This window comes from Podarcis filfolensis, assembly GCF_964270895.1.
Source record: "Podarcis filfolensis genome assembly, chromosome: 6".
In the NCBI taxonomy this organism is placed as follows: Eukaryota; Metazoa; Chordata; class Lepidosauria; order Squamata; family Lacertidae; genus Podarcis; species Podarcis filfolensis.
Window position 1 is genome coordinate 38626476 of NC_139609.1, and position 14715 is coordinate 38641190.

The 14715-nt window shown below is 42.6% G+C and overlaps 1 protein-coding gene across 2 annotated transcripts in view; it reads right to left on the reverse strand.

Moving 5' to 3' along the window:
* The window catches only part of RAVER2 (ribonucleoprotein, PTB binding 2), a 42612-nt gene extending 32322 nt beyond the window's left edge, over nt 1-10290 (reverse strand). The window contains exon 1 of one of the 2 annotated variants that reach the window (XM_083621142.1): nt 9267-10290. In XM_083621142.1, coding sequence (XP_083477268.1) covers nt 9267-9704 — 438 coding nt within the window. In that variant the 5' untranslated portion in view covers nt 9705-10290. The remainder of the gene's footprint in view (nt 1-9266) is intronic. The other variant, XM_083621141.1, reaches the window with a different exon arrangement.
* Between the last annotated feature and the right edge of the window lie 4425 nt (nt 10291-14715).

Sequence of the window (14715 nt, forward strand, 5' to 3'; positions counted from 1 at the left end):
TCCACATGTTAAAATAATGTTAATTATGAGCAAGACAGATGTACCACACCAGGGAGAGGAACTGTGACCAAGAAGGCCCTGTTGTTGCATTAAAAACAATGAGTACTTTTGGCCCTAATCAGACTGATTATGATATATTTACACACTCACTCTGCCTTGAGGGTCTCCAATGAAACTGAATTTGTTACGACACATCCTTCTACTCTACAAAGTGCCCTAGATCACAACACACTCCCACCTTGCCAATCTGCTAATTCAATATACATAGCTTAGTGGGTAATAGGGGTTTGATCTGAATAGGATCAAGTGTATTCTTTTTAGTCAGATTGGATACTAGTCTCTTATTTCATCGGTTAACAGCTGTCAAATGCTGTGTTAATAAAACATGATGCTGCTCCTCAGGCTATCTACATACACTGATAGTATGTTATTGCTACTACTCAGCAATCCAATACATCTGCCTTATGGTGGGTTAAATGCAAGGGGGGGGGGGGGAGTTGTGACCAGAATGGGGATTCTGACTGGCATAGGGAGATGAGAGAAAGGCACATTTCTTTGGAGTCCATCACTAAAGTGAAGGAATGGTCAGTACACGACCAATTTGTTATGTGTAAATATATATTTGATGTTTACAGAAGGTTGAAAGCATGCCTGAAACTCACACATGCATCTTCTGAAATTTGTCAGCACGCATCATTCCCCTTGGAGTACCCATCAAATAAAAACAATCCCTAGCTGACACCTATAAAACAATATTTTTAAAAATGATTCACTCACTAAAATGATCGGCTAAGCCTGTCTCTATATATAGGAATTTGTTATGCTTTCTGGCAAGTAGTACTGTACTTTAAACAATGGCCTAGCTAGCACGACATGGCAAACCAAATTCGCAGCTGCTTTGCTCTTCCTCAGTCCTGTTTTACTGCCACTCCATGCTGAGCTAGACCAGCATGTTGCCTGAACACAAGCTTATAATAGAATCATAGAGTTGGAAGGGACCATGAGGGCCATCTAGTTCAACCCCCTGCAATGCAGAACTCTTTTGCCCAATGTGGGGCTCAAACCCGCAACCCCAAGATTAAGAGTCTCATGCTCTACTGACTGAGCTATTATACTCAACTTCTCTTCTCAACTAACCACAAGCTGCAGCCTAGAACAAACCTTGGCTTCAGTTAATGGTTTGAAAGGGGAAAGCTTAAACCATGAGCCCTGGTTTGCACAACATGCTAAGTAAAATGTGGCTTAGCTCAGTGTACCATGGAATTAATAGAAGGACCAGGAAGGAGCAAAGTGGCTTCTCTGCAGGGGGCTGTGTGATTCCCCAAATGCATAGTTTGGCTTACTGCATTATGCAAACCAGGCCAATATTCTACAACAGGAGTGGGGAGCCTCCAGTCCATGGATATAATTAGGCCCGACAGGGGTTCTAGTTACCCATTAATCCCACCCCCTTGACCCACACAACTAACAGCACTCCCAATGGTGCATTAGCAAGGAATGCTGATTGGCAGTGAGCGTGAGCCTGCTGGCATCAGCGGCACTACTGGGTTCGACATGGGGAACTTGGCAATGCAACTGACCCCTGCCCAAAGTGGGGCGTGGGGAATTCCAGCAGGCTTGAAGCTGCCACCTTTCAGTTGATAGGTGGCAACTCCAAGGTACAGTGGTACCTCGCAAGACAAAATTAATTCGTTCTGCGAGTCTTTCCATCTTGCGAGTTTTTCGTCTTGCGAAGCACGGTCAAGTCGCAACTGCACCTCTTCAAGCGGTTTTAAGAAAAAGGAAACAAACTCGCAAGACGTTTCGTCTTGCGAAGCAAGCCCATAGGGAAATTCGTTTTGCGAAGCAACTCAAAAAACGAAAAACTCTTTCGTCTTGCGAGTTTTTCGTCTTCCGAGGCATTCGTCTTGCGAGGTACCACTGTAGTTCATTGTCTGCATGGCCAAGTTCCCCCTACAGCCAAGTCCTGCAGAAAGCAGGCTTGGAGTCATGCTTGACCAGCTGACAGGCAGCAGCTTCAGGTCTTCCTTAGCTTGGGTTTTCTTTTGCAATAAAGCTTGCCACTCTCCACAGGGGAGAATTGGCCAGCTGATTCCAAAGTGATGCCAGGTGGGCAGGGCAAAGTTGCGCATTGGGGTGGGAAGAACCCAGGACTCAGGCTTCTGGTCAAACCCAGTTCCCCATTCCTGCTGTACAACCTGACAATGTTAGCACACTTTTAAACAGGGCTGCCTCCTGATCTGTGAAGTGTTTCTTTGAGAACTCCAAATAAGAAAGAAGATTCAGAAATGCTATTTTCCAAAAGGAATGCATATTCTCACATATGTCTTGGGAGCTAAATGAGTGTCTTGCTTGCAGTGCAACACTATTCAACAGTCACATTATTTATTATCCACATCTATCCCACTATTCTTCCAAGGAGTCTAGGAATCAATAGAGCTACCTAATTTTTCACCCTCGTAGAAGCCCTGTGATCAGGATGGTGAAGTAGGAAGTTCTCCAGGGTCACTCAATTAGCTCTGCAGCTGAGTAAGGATTTTATCCATGGTCACCCCAATTCAAACCCCATACTCTACCCACACTCTGATCTCAGTTCTCATCTCAAATAGTACCTTCTTATTATGACAGCTAGATCACCAACCCGCTACTACAAAGTACTTTCTGTTAAGTTAATTTATAACCTTTGACTTTAAGAGAACGAAATCAGCTTAACTCCCAATACACCAGCTTAACTAGTGTGGGAAAAGGCCGATCGGTCTCTTTTAGCTTCTTGACAGCTAGCTGTGCTGCCCACATTATTACAAAGAGAGAAAGTAGATAGCTATAATAAGACTTTCTTACTATCCCATGCTACAACGAGAGGATCCCATCTTTTTGTTTATTTCCTGCAGAGCTAAGCATAGCCTTTGGCCATTAGTTAGCATATGTACTTCTTCAGTCTGCTAGTTAGACAGCATAAGAGGCACCAGGAAAATCATAGCAGCATCCTTTATGAAAAGGAACCAGAATTAGAAGACTGCTCACTACAATGCCAGCAGATAAATAAAAGCTTGCACTGGCTGCCCATTTGCTATCAGGCCAGGTTCAAGGCCCTTAACAATTTGTGTCCAGGTTGCCAAAAGAAGTGACTAATCCCTTATACCCCTGCCCAATCACTGGGATCTTCATGTGAGCCTCTGTTAGTGGTCCCCCATGGCTCAGATGCATGGCTTATATCCACCAGGAGCCATATGTTCAGTGTTTCGTAGAACTCTCTTCCTGTTGAGGTCAGAGAGGCCCCCTCCCTCTTAAACATCCAGCACCTACTGAAGACTTAAAAAAAAAATTAGTGGGTATTTTAACAACTGAAATTCTGATTTTATAACTTTAACTAACTTTTATCTTCATTGCATTGAGTTACTTGTACACCACTTAGAGATTATTGTAGTTAAGTGGTACAGAATATACATTTTCAAAATAAAATAAATAAATACTACAATGAACAGGAAGTATAGTTCTGAGGCAAATGACTTTAACTATGAAAAATGCAGCTTGTGACACTAAGCAGAGATGCAAAAGTGCGCATGAATGTTTTATCAATTAATACATTTTATATTTTCTAACCTATCAAATAAAGTCCTCTTTTGAATGATAACTCATAAAAATGCTAAATCATAGATTTCTAATGTACCAAGCAAGCTATGGTACTTTCAAGAGCTTATGTGTTCTCACAATTTCTAGGAAAAGGCAAATGAAGTCATGTTGAAGCAGCAGCAAAGATGAGTACCTGCTATTTTGCAGTCAGTTTGGGGGGGGGAAAGCTTGCTTTTTCATTAAATGGACTTTTCTAATTGCAGCCGATTTTAATAAATATATTCCAGAACCAAAAGCTATGCTTCCACAAGACTAAAGATTAAGAGTTCCCCATTTTGAAATGCCAAGAAACAGAAGTATGTATCTCTACAAAGCTACCAGAAAACATTTCCAAAACAAGTACAAATGATAAAATATGGCAATTTGGTTTCAAATGCATATATAAGGCATCATTCTCTCAACTAGTGAGTGTTGGTGGCTCAGTGCCTATCAGTGTGAAACACTCCCTGCCTCCAAATAAAGTATCAGTTTCTACATAAAGAAGAGAATGGTCTCCATGTATCTAGAGGTTTCCCTAGAACAGATAATCAGATGTCTGTAAAATTAAAAGTGCATATTTAAAAATAGGCTGACAAGGATCTATGAGCTTCCAGGACTTACAGAATCTTGATGAAATCGAGTATAGAGACACAATGTTGGAATAACTCAAGCCAGTCCATTGCAAGGCAGCAGAAAGGACTCCAGTCTAAGTCCCTTTCCCATTGGCTAGTCCAATAGTGATATATGAGTTTCAGTTGATGTGGTCTGAGGAAGTAGATAAGGCTATGGATCTTTGCACCACTTGGCTTACAAAGTCTAGCAGGATGGCCCAGGGAGGCTCCAAATGCCTCATTATAAGAGGGAACAGTTTCTGCCTGCCTCAAGGAATGGAGGTGAATCCAATTCTAGAGAAACTTTCCCAGGACCAATAAAATATAAACAACTAAAGGCTGGTGCAGAGCAGTCCAACTTTTCATACCAAGTGGCCCGCAAAAGTACTTCGACATGGAACCTGCAGGCCGCACACTGCCTTGTTGTGCAGGGGCAGTGAACAAAGACAAAAGTTGGCGTTGGCGCGCACACACACACACACACACACACAGTCCTTGTGCTGCTTTCCCAAATTTGGCTAAGTGAAGTACTGTGCTTTAGGAAAGAGGCACAAGGTTCTAGCAGGGTCACAGAGCCCTCTCAGCTCCTTCCCAAAGCTGGGGAAGCACTAACTAGGTTTTGTGATGGAGGCTGGAGGTCTCTAGGACCTTGCCAGAACCCTCATGCCAGAGCCCCAAGTCCAGAGCTTCAATAACCCAGCTTCGGGAAGGTAGCATAAAGGCTGCAGTTGGTGTCAAATATTGCTAAGGGCTACCAAAAGAGGTAGTGAGGGCTGCATGCGGCCTGGACCGCCCTGGGCTAGTGGCAAATGCTCCCTCCTTGGGCAATGTCCTGGAGTGGCTGGTTGCTGAACTGATCCAGCTCATCTTGAAGAAACTAATTTTCTGGATAAATTTCAATAGTGGAACAGACCTGGTTCTGGCACGAAGACTGCACTGGTCACCCTTTTGGATGACCTGTGCCAGGAAAATGACAGGAGGAACACAACCCCATCAGGTCTACTGGCCCTCTCGGTCCAGTATTATCCAGGAATGAATAATAATAAATAATTGATGAAGACTAGCTAATAGACCACTTAAACAAAGACAGAGGTCATGTAAAGCAGGAACAAATGTTTGTTATTAGCTTATAAAGAATGAAACCCCAAACACTACAAGCTGAATCTATAGTTCCCTAAAGGAAAACTACATTCAAGTACAGTCCAATCCTATGCCTCGTTACTTGAAGACCTACTGACCTAAACAGGACCTATCACTGCAACCCATGTACAAACATCCCACTCAGTAAGAGAAGTTTACATGTGAATGTCCTTCTGGATCAGAAACCATGTATGCAGATTAGATGCACCGTGGTACATATCCAGAGACAAATCATTAGTTCTGTCTTGAGACGTGGATTTCTACACGCATATGTCCAGTAACTGTTTTCAGCCAGTACTTTCTCACAATACCTTGCTGTGCTTAACTATCTCGGGCTTAATCCGTTTATATTTCATCCACATACACGGTTAAAAAAAATACAGTAAACAGCACTGAAGCACCATCCTTCACAAGAAACAGAAGGTTTAAGGAGAATAAAGACTATTGCTTTTTAAATTTTCATCTAAATTATTCTTGTTCTGAGGCTGCAATATTTCCAAAAGCAAAATATATTTAGACACCATGTGTTTACTCCTATCTACGTGTAATCCAATATTCCGATGGATATCCAAGCAAGCCTGGATAAAGAATGAGCTTAAAGAATACTCCGACAGCATGGCTAATGAAAATGAAAACATCTTGGCAGTGAAATCCTTTTTTGGTAACAATCCCTGCAATCCTATTGCAAGTTTCTATTACAAGGACTATTTGGACCATGAAGACATATGTCCTAAAATTACTTTTCAGCACAGCATAGCAGCTTGACTCCCTCTTATGGAAAAACACTGTTTTCCTGTCAGAAAGTACATAATTTTAAGGAATATTTTAATCTATTTCAAGCAATTATTCTTACAGGACAAGGAGCAGCCTGAATACATATTTGCCATCCTCTATCTATGCTATGCGGCAAACTCGTTCAGACAGTGCAGTTCCTTATGTGGCCAAAACAGCACTGACCATGAACAAGGGAGAAGTATCAGCAGATTAGGGGAAAGTACAGAAATGTTTGTAAAGTATATATATGGGGGACTGGGGAGACTCAGCAAGCCACCAAGAATGCTCAGTGAGCATGGAAAACTGAGTACTAGAGACAGAAAAGTTGAAGATAATAGAACAGAAACTTCTGAAAGAAGCTATAACTAGCTGGCTGGAACCTCAACAATGCAATATTTTGTTGAAGGTCTCACTTATTTTTAAACCAATTAATAATCCCCAAAATGCTAATTGGAAAGCTGAAACCTAAAATGGCTTACAGTATGATTCTACGCATGTTTGCTTAAGCAGCAAGTCCCACTGAGTTTAATGGACCTTACTTCAAAGTAAGTTGCTGTGACATTTTTAAGGCCTTCCTTGTATCCATATATGATCAGCATTATGTGTAATATCCAACGTTAACCATACTCAGATTTAAGTCAATTGATTTTTGGGTGGTCTTTTCAGGGAAAGAGTTAGTTAGATCTCACCCTGTAAGTTCCTCTGAAACCAGAAAAATGTGTACTTCTATCTGAGGCTGAAGGCAGACCACAGACAAGTTGCAGAAGCAATTCTTTCCCATGGTGCACACATATATTTCTTTTGTCTCATTGTCACTCCTGGTAAAACAGATTTTGAAAGTTCTTTTAAGTAGGGTGATGGTGGAAAGTGTATGGGGTTTACAGTCGGCACACCTGTGATCTTAAAATAGGAATTGTCTATTGATGTCCACATTGAGTTAAGCTTTTGTATTTTGAATGCCTCCGCATCCATGCATAGGGCAAAACAGGAACACAACAGGTTTCAAGGGTTTTTTTTTTATCATATCCACTTCACAGCAAATGAAAGGAACTGGCACAGTCTCTGCAAGAACTGTAAGATCTTAATCTGGTTTGATTTATGGCCTGTTCTTAGTGTTCACCTTTCCTGTATTTTAACTTATTGCAAGTTGATATGAGACTTATTTTTAAAAAGCAATGAATACATTTAATAAAAAATAACAATAAATGGAACATTTTGCACTCTATTATAAAGATGCCAGACATTGGAACTTTCTATGTGGCACTTGACAGAACAGAATATTATTGTCTTCTTTTTATCACTCATTTTCATTATCCACAGACTCATTCAGTGACATTTATTAGCTTGCTCATGATAGAATCTTTGCCTTTAACTTGCCATCGCCTTACTATTTTAACAGTAATGCATTTCATTAGACGTGTGTCCCTACCACTAGTAAACATTTTATGCATATCAATACAGTAATTTTCTGGGGACTAATAGCCTCTTTAAAACTCAATTCTGTATAACCTACCTCCACCCACTAAAGCAAAGCACATAGAGATTGTCACTGAACAAGGCAACTTGTTCAGCATTCAGGAACATAACAGGAGCTAGAAAGTCCTGGTTAATTTGCATGTTTTATTGCATGAGATTGACCACTTATAACTGGATATGGCATGGGTTTATTATACCTTTATTCCAAAACTGTAAATGTTAGAGGAACTTGAGTCTGCCTTTGCAAAAACCTCTTATCTTGAGTTGGAAATCTATGACAATTTAAAACAATAAAATTTAATCCCAGTTCTACTTCTTTATTGTTTTCCCACACTTTCCCCAATTTTCAGATGCAACCTGCGCAATCATGAAGACTACAAATCTGTTACTTAATGGAAAACAATAATTTCTAACAGTGCCCAAAAGGCTGAAAAAGGTAACTCCAAAAACCTCCTATTGGCTATCCACATATGTAACTTCTCATTGAACTACTGTACAACCTTTGCAACAGAACATAGTTATTCTACACAAGAGTTAGAAAAGCCAAGGGGGAAGAAAGAAAAACAGCTTCAGCTATCTATTCCAGTTAAGTGTCATTGATGTTAGCAATGGGAAGCAATTTAGAATGTGTAAGTTCTTTAGTCAATAAAATAAAACTCTTACAAAACTTTCCTCCACCTACCCTACAGGCATATATTCTTGGTGAGTGAATATGAAAAATAAATAAAAATGATGGTCTCAGCAACAGTAAAAGACATGCAAAGCAATAAACAAATTGGGGAGGATGAGAACATACAAGTGTTTTTTCCAAAGGCAAAAACAAGGCACAGACAGGATGTTGAACAAAATCTCATCTGCTTTCCGAATAGGAGAACAAGAAGCAATGCCCATTTTGTTTTGCTTCTTTTCTCCTATTCTGGCTGCCTTTTGACTTTCTTTATTCAGGGATGGGAGTTCCTGCTGAGCTGCTGCTCATGCCACCAAGTGTAAGGTATAATCCCAACACAGGGCAACAAGCAAACTTCCTATCCACAGCACTGTATCCATTGCAATAAAACGAAAGACAACTCCGCATGTTTTGCTGCTATGAAAGCGAGAGAGGAGTGTTCCTCGTTAACTCCCTCCAACCCACAATCCCTCCTAGAACTTTCAAGACTTAGGCTTCTGCATGTGTTGCCTTTCAACCAATTATAGAGACGTCCCCTCTCTCCCACTATCTCAGGAGATGAATGACGATACCTACCCACCTGCAAAGTTCTGGAATCTTATTATTCCCAACATTAAAAGGGGGGGCCCTCCCCCTTCTTCTTCCACTTTGGAGAGGATGTGCTTCTACAAGCTTCCCTCCCAGCCCAGTCACCTCCGTTATCCCTGGCAAGTTCTAAATTACCTCTTCCCTGCCTAGAGACGATGCACCCCCGGGACATCTTTTCTCTCCCCACGGGTTCCCGTCACGCTCCTCGAGTGACCAACTCTGCGTGACCAAGCTCCTTCCACAGCTGCAACCCATTAACTCTCGGCTCCAGCCCCGGGGAAAGCGGGGGGCCCGTGGCTCGTCCTCCCCCCTCCCCGCCGCCCCTCCAAGGGCTCTGCCCCGAGCTGTGCTCCCCACGCGCCGCGAGGGAAGGGGAGAAACGGGGGCGTTTCCCTCACCTGGCTGCTGCTCTCGGTGGGCAGGTTCCTCAGCAGGATCTTGCGCCTGTTGCTCAGCTCCCGCCTGGTTCCGCGCAGCCTGCGGGCGATCTCCTCGGGGGCCAGAGCGCGAGGCGTCCCCGCCGCCGCCGCGCCCTCCGACTCCCCCAGAGTCCCGGGCAGCTCGGCGCCGCTGGACCCCGACGATGCCGCCATCTTGCCGGCCCGGACGCGAACGCAGCTCTCACACCGCCCGGGGGGTGGAGGCAGTGAGTGGGGGAAGAGAGCCAGTCGGGGCGGGCTGGGCTTGGGTCTGGGGCGGCGGCAGGGGGCGGGAGCCTGGGGAAGAGGGAGCTGGGCGCCACCCCGCGCGCAGGACCCAGCAGCCACGCTGCATACAAAGAGAAGAGAGGAGGACGGTCTCGCCCGCCTCCGCCTTCCCCTCGCGCCCCCCGACATGCCCCCTAACCTCTGAAGTACATCACTGCACTCTCGCTGCCTCTGCTTTGCCTCAGACTCACGCCCAACCACAGTCAGAGCGCTGTTTGGCGTGGCTGGGGGGTTTTTTCGGTCGAAAGAAAATGATAACACACTTTTGCTAGGTTGCTTAAAGAACAAACGCCGTTGTTTTCGGAAACAGGCGCGGCTGCTCTTATTAGGAGCTGCGAGCCGGGCGAGCACGACTAGCTAGCAAGGCTGCTCTCCTTTCCCCTTTGCTAACCCTTTAATTAATAAATAGCCGGGTTTTCTACCTCGAGCAGCTGCGTAAGAGCGCGCGAAGTGGAAGGCAAAGGGCAATTCGCCAGCAGTCGAGATGCAACGGGGAGGTGGGGCGGGGGGAGCAGTGCCTGTTGCGCTGCATATGCAGCTCGCAGAACACGGGGCGAGTTGAAATGGAAGTGAGCTAGGCTACAGTCATATGCATACTTGAACTCCAAAGGACTTACTTCGAAGCAGGCAGGCATACAATGCACCGTTTGGCCAGAACGTAGTGTTACAATGGCACTCTGAAAGCCATTTCTCGTGCGCGTTAGGAGTCGTGAGAGCTTCTGGAAGTTCCTCACAGGAAGGGCGGAGTGTGAAAAGCAAATAAAACTTAGTTGCCGTTAGGGATCTTTCTTTTCTGCTTTTGCTTTGTACTTGTTTTCCTATGGGGGCATGGAGTTTGCATGAGCTTTCCAGACACTTATATTTAGCCACGTTTAACAGCCTCTGTAGAAAAAAACTAGGGGCATAAAATGTGAAACAAATCTTTGTGTTTTAGAAATATGGCCCTTTTGTATTTTGTTTAATAAATATTTCTTCATTTTTACTTTTTGCATTGCTCTGCTGCTTTGTTGCTTGCTGCCCTGCACTCCTTTGGGACAGAATACAAATTTATTTAAAAAATAAGTATTATTGTCGTTTAAAATGGCTCTCTTGGTTAACTAAATAAAAATTTTAAAAATCGCAAAAATATGCAAAAAAATTATAAGGAAAGAAGAAAAAAACCAAACTGACTCAGAAGTTAAAAACACAAAGGACATAAAATCTTGTTTGGTTTCAACAGCCACCAGGTCAGCTGGATAAAAATAAAATAAACAGATGGGGTCAGAATGAAGAACTGTTGAGTAGAGAAATTCCACCCCACCTTGTGACCCTCCCAGTTCTACTTCTGCCACCCACTAACAATGGAGGAACACAAAGGTCACTCTGCCAGTGCAGTACAAACATGTCCCTTGAAAGAGGGCTTGCCAGTAGAGTAGTAGCCAAGCAAATGGCCCTGAAACTTGGTGTTTTGGTGGTGGGGTCATTCAACCCAGGGTCTTACTACCACCATGCAACAAATATCAGGCCCAATCACTGCTTCAGCAAGCTTACTGGCCGGTCTGCCCCCCACCTTCTGCCCGAGCTACTAGGCAAGGCAGGGCTGTGGATGTGACACTGGCTCCATTGATCTGTAAAGCCCCACTGATGGTGGGGGGAAGTTTGGATTCTGCCCACTTCTGTTTTATGGTCTAAAAACACCAACAAAACAGTTCTATAGCAAAATCAATATTTCCCCCACCTTTCAATTAACTTATTCATGAAAGTTAATAACTAAAATTAATGTTAAGGATTCCCTGTACTCTTGGCTCTATACGAGCAGCAGTTGTTAGCAGTATTTCCTGGGAAATCATTAGTCACACATTGCAGCTGACTCCTGTAGTTAAAGGTTGCTGAATCCTCCATATTGGAATTGCTATAAATAAACCTGATTGCGCTTTACTTAAATGCCAGGCCTGGGCAATACAATCTATAACATCCCATCATAGACTGGTTGGTTCCACACTTAATTACCCCTTCACTTTCTACAGCTGCAAGTTGTATTTGGGCTGCATTTTTGTATTTCCAGTTGCATTAAACATTGCACATCAGTAAAGACCAACACCTATTTGCAGGCTTTGTCTGACAAACTGGACCAATCAACTGTCTGATCCTGTGATTGGCTGCACGAGCAAGCCAGTATTTAAAGTACCGTAAGTAAAACTTAGAATATGGGGTGTTGCACTGAAATGATTGGCTAACCCAGGATAGGTGCACACTGTAGCTTAGTTGATGCTCCTATGAGTTTGATGGTACTGCTGCTACTGCAAGTGTGGCATGCATGGTTTAACTACTTCATGCAAAGTTTTTGCACAGAGCTGATAGATTTGGGCAGAGGGCAAATAGAACTGGTGACCATTTCCTTTTGCGATAACCTAATGTCACTTTGTCAGCACTTCTTGCGTCTCAGATATTTGCCAGTTTCCTTTTGCAGCGTGACTGCAGGTGACAATCGGCGTAACAGGAAAAACTTGCCCCACTTGCAAGTGCAGGACTCCGCTCCCTGCAGTTTGCAACTGAGCAATGACTTCACTTATTTATTTATGTAGTCAATTGATATATCACTTAATTTTGATTGTCTCTAAGTGGTGTACAAGTAACTCAGTACAATAATGACAAATACCAGGAGCAAGACTGTAGCAGCATATCATAGGACTAGGACCATGAGGTCAAAACAGTCTCCCAACGCTACTGTCTGGACCAGGGGTAGGCCTTCTCAATCCGGCCTGAGGACGGTCAGGGAATCAGCGTGTTTTTACAGGAGTAGAATGTGTCCTTTTATTTAAAATGCATCTCTGGGTTATTTGCGGGGCTTGCCTGGTGTTTTTACATGAGTAGAACGTGTGCTTTTATTTAAAATGCTTCTCTGGGTTATTTGTGGGGCATAGGAATTTGTTAATTTTTTTCCTTCAAAATATAGTCCAGCCCACGAAAGGGTCTGAGGGACGGTGGACCGGCCCACCGCTGAAAAAAGTTGCTGACCCCTGCTCTGGACAGAACCCTGTAGGCAAGAGTGAAGAAGCCACTGTAAAACAGTGCCCAATACCCAGCCCATAGAGCCAGTCCAGGAGGATACCATGGTTAAGGGTACCAAAAGCCACAAGAGACTGAGAAGCAGACGCACAGATGCATTACCTCTGTCCCACTCTCAACACAGGTAATCCATCAGGGTGACCAATTACGGCACAAGTATCAGAAGTCTTCTGATACTGCTCTCTCTTTTGCTATACAGTGGTACCTCGGGTTAAGTACTTAATTCGTTCCGGAGGTCCGTACTTAATCTGAAACTGTTCTTAACCACTTTAGCTAATGGGGCCTCCTGCTGCTGCCGCGCTGCCGGAGCACGATTTCTGTTCTCATCCTGAAGCAAAATTCTTAACCTGAAACACTATTTCTGGGTTAGTGGAGTCTGTAATCTGAAGCGTATGTAACCTGAAGCATATGTAACCTGAGGTACCACTGTATTTGTATAAAAGCCAAGAGACTTTGAGATACTACCCAGCCATTCTGGGCAAGACAAATAGAAGTGCAGTTGAAATTATGTTCATCTCAGGACACAGTTGACTAAGAGATTTGAACATATAAGAAAGCTACATTAAGAAAAAAAATCTGTAATGTACTCACAACATATTAAGTTTGTAACCTGCTGGATCATTAAAATCTATGTTCGCGTGTATCCCTGTGTCTTATTGTATAAACACACCTTACATAGCAACGTAACATCCTTGTTAAATATGGGTTTGCAGTCGGTTTAACAGCTAATGTTTTATAATTTTAAAACAGAGAGAATAAACCATTTTGTGGCTTCCAGGTGGAGAGATCAAAATTAGAAACAGAATTGTTGGAACCCAATACTAAGAATTTGTCAAGAATGTATAATTTGCTGTTGAAATGGAATACACAGGATGAGATGGTTAAATCAGCTATGATTAAATGGGCACAAGACATTGGTCATGACATTATGTTTGCTGACTGGGAACAGTTATGGACTACCGGTATAAAGTTTACGGCATGTAATGCCTTAAGAGAGAACATTATGAAAATGATTTATAGGTGGTACATGACCCCAGTCAAGCTTGCAAAAATATATCATACGCCCAATAATAAATGCTGGAAATGTAATGAAACTGAAGGTACTTTCTACCACCTTTGGTGGACGTGCCCAAGGATCAAGGCCTTCTGGGAAATGATCTATAATGAAATTAAGAAGGTCCTTAAGTGTACCTTTCATAAGAAACCAGAGGCCTTTCTCCTGGGCATGGTAGGCCAACTGGTGTCAAGGAAAGATAGGACGTTCTTTATGTATGCTACAACAGCAGCAAGAGTTCTTTTAGCAAAGTATTGGAAGACACAAGAACTACCCACGCTGGAAGAGTGGCAGACGAAGGTGATAGACTATATGGGACTGGCCAAGATGACTGGCAGAATCCACGACCAAGGAAAAGAGACGGTGGAAGAAGATTGGAAGAAATTTAAAGTTTATCTTAAGAACTGTTGTAAAATTAATGAGTGCTAAAATGTCATGGGTAATGTAAAATAGAATTGCAGTGACAAATAATTGGGTAAGAGAAAAAGGATTAAAGAAAGTGAATTATAAGTAATTGAAACTAGGGGTTGCTGGAAAAGTTTAAACAGGGATGCAGAAAAGGGAGGTATGGGGAAGTCGTTGAAATAAGGTTTAAGAAAAAGAGGTTATGAAATTATACGTGTTTATATGTTTGTTTGTTTATGTATTGTCAGTTGTATTGTGTCTTAATATATGTTGGAAAATTAATAAAAATTTATATATATATATATAAAAGAATAAACCATTTTGTAAAACTAGTAGTTTAGTCTCCAGTGACCAAGTAAATATTTCTTTCCACCTTCTGTTAGCTGGTTTGACAATCTTTATGTAGGTATGGAAACGACTTCTGTTAAGATTCCAAAATGTCATAAAAGGTAAAGTAAATAGTCATTAAAAAGAATCAAAGAATGCAACAACACCTGCCCATTTCATGAGCTGAGGTGCTTGTCTAGAGTGGTGAACTGCCATTAAATGGTTGAAGGACATTACTGTGAAATATTGCGATTCTACTGCTACTCAACAGAAATCTTCAAATAAATGAATGGAAAACCAGAAGTG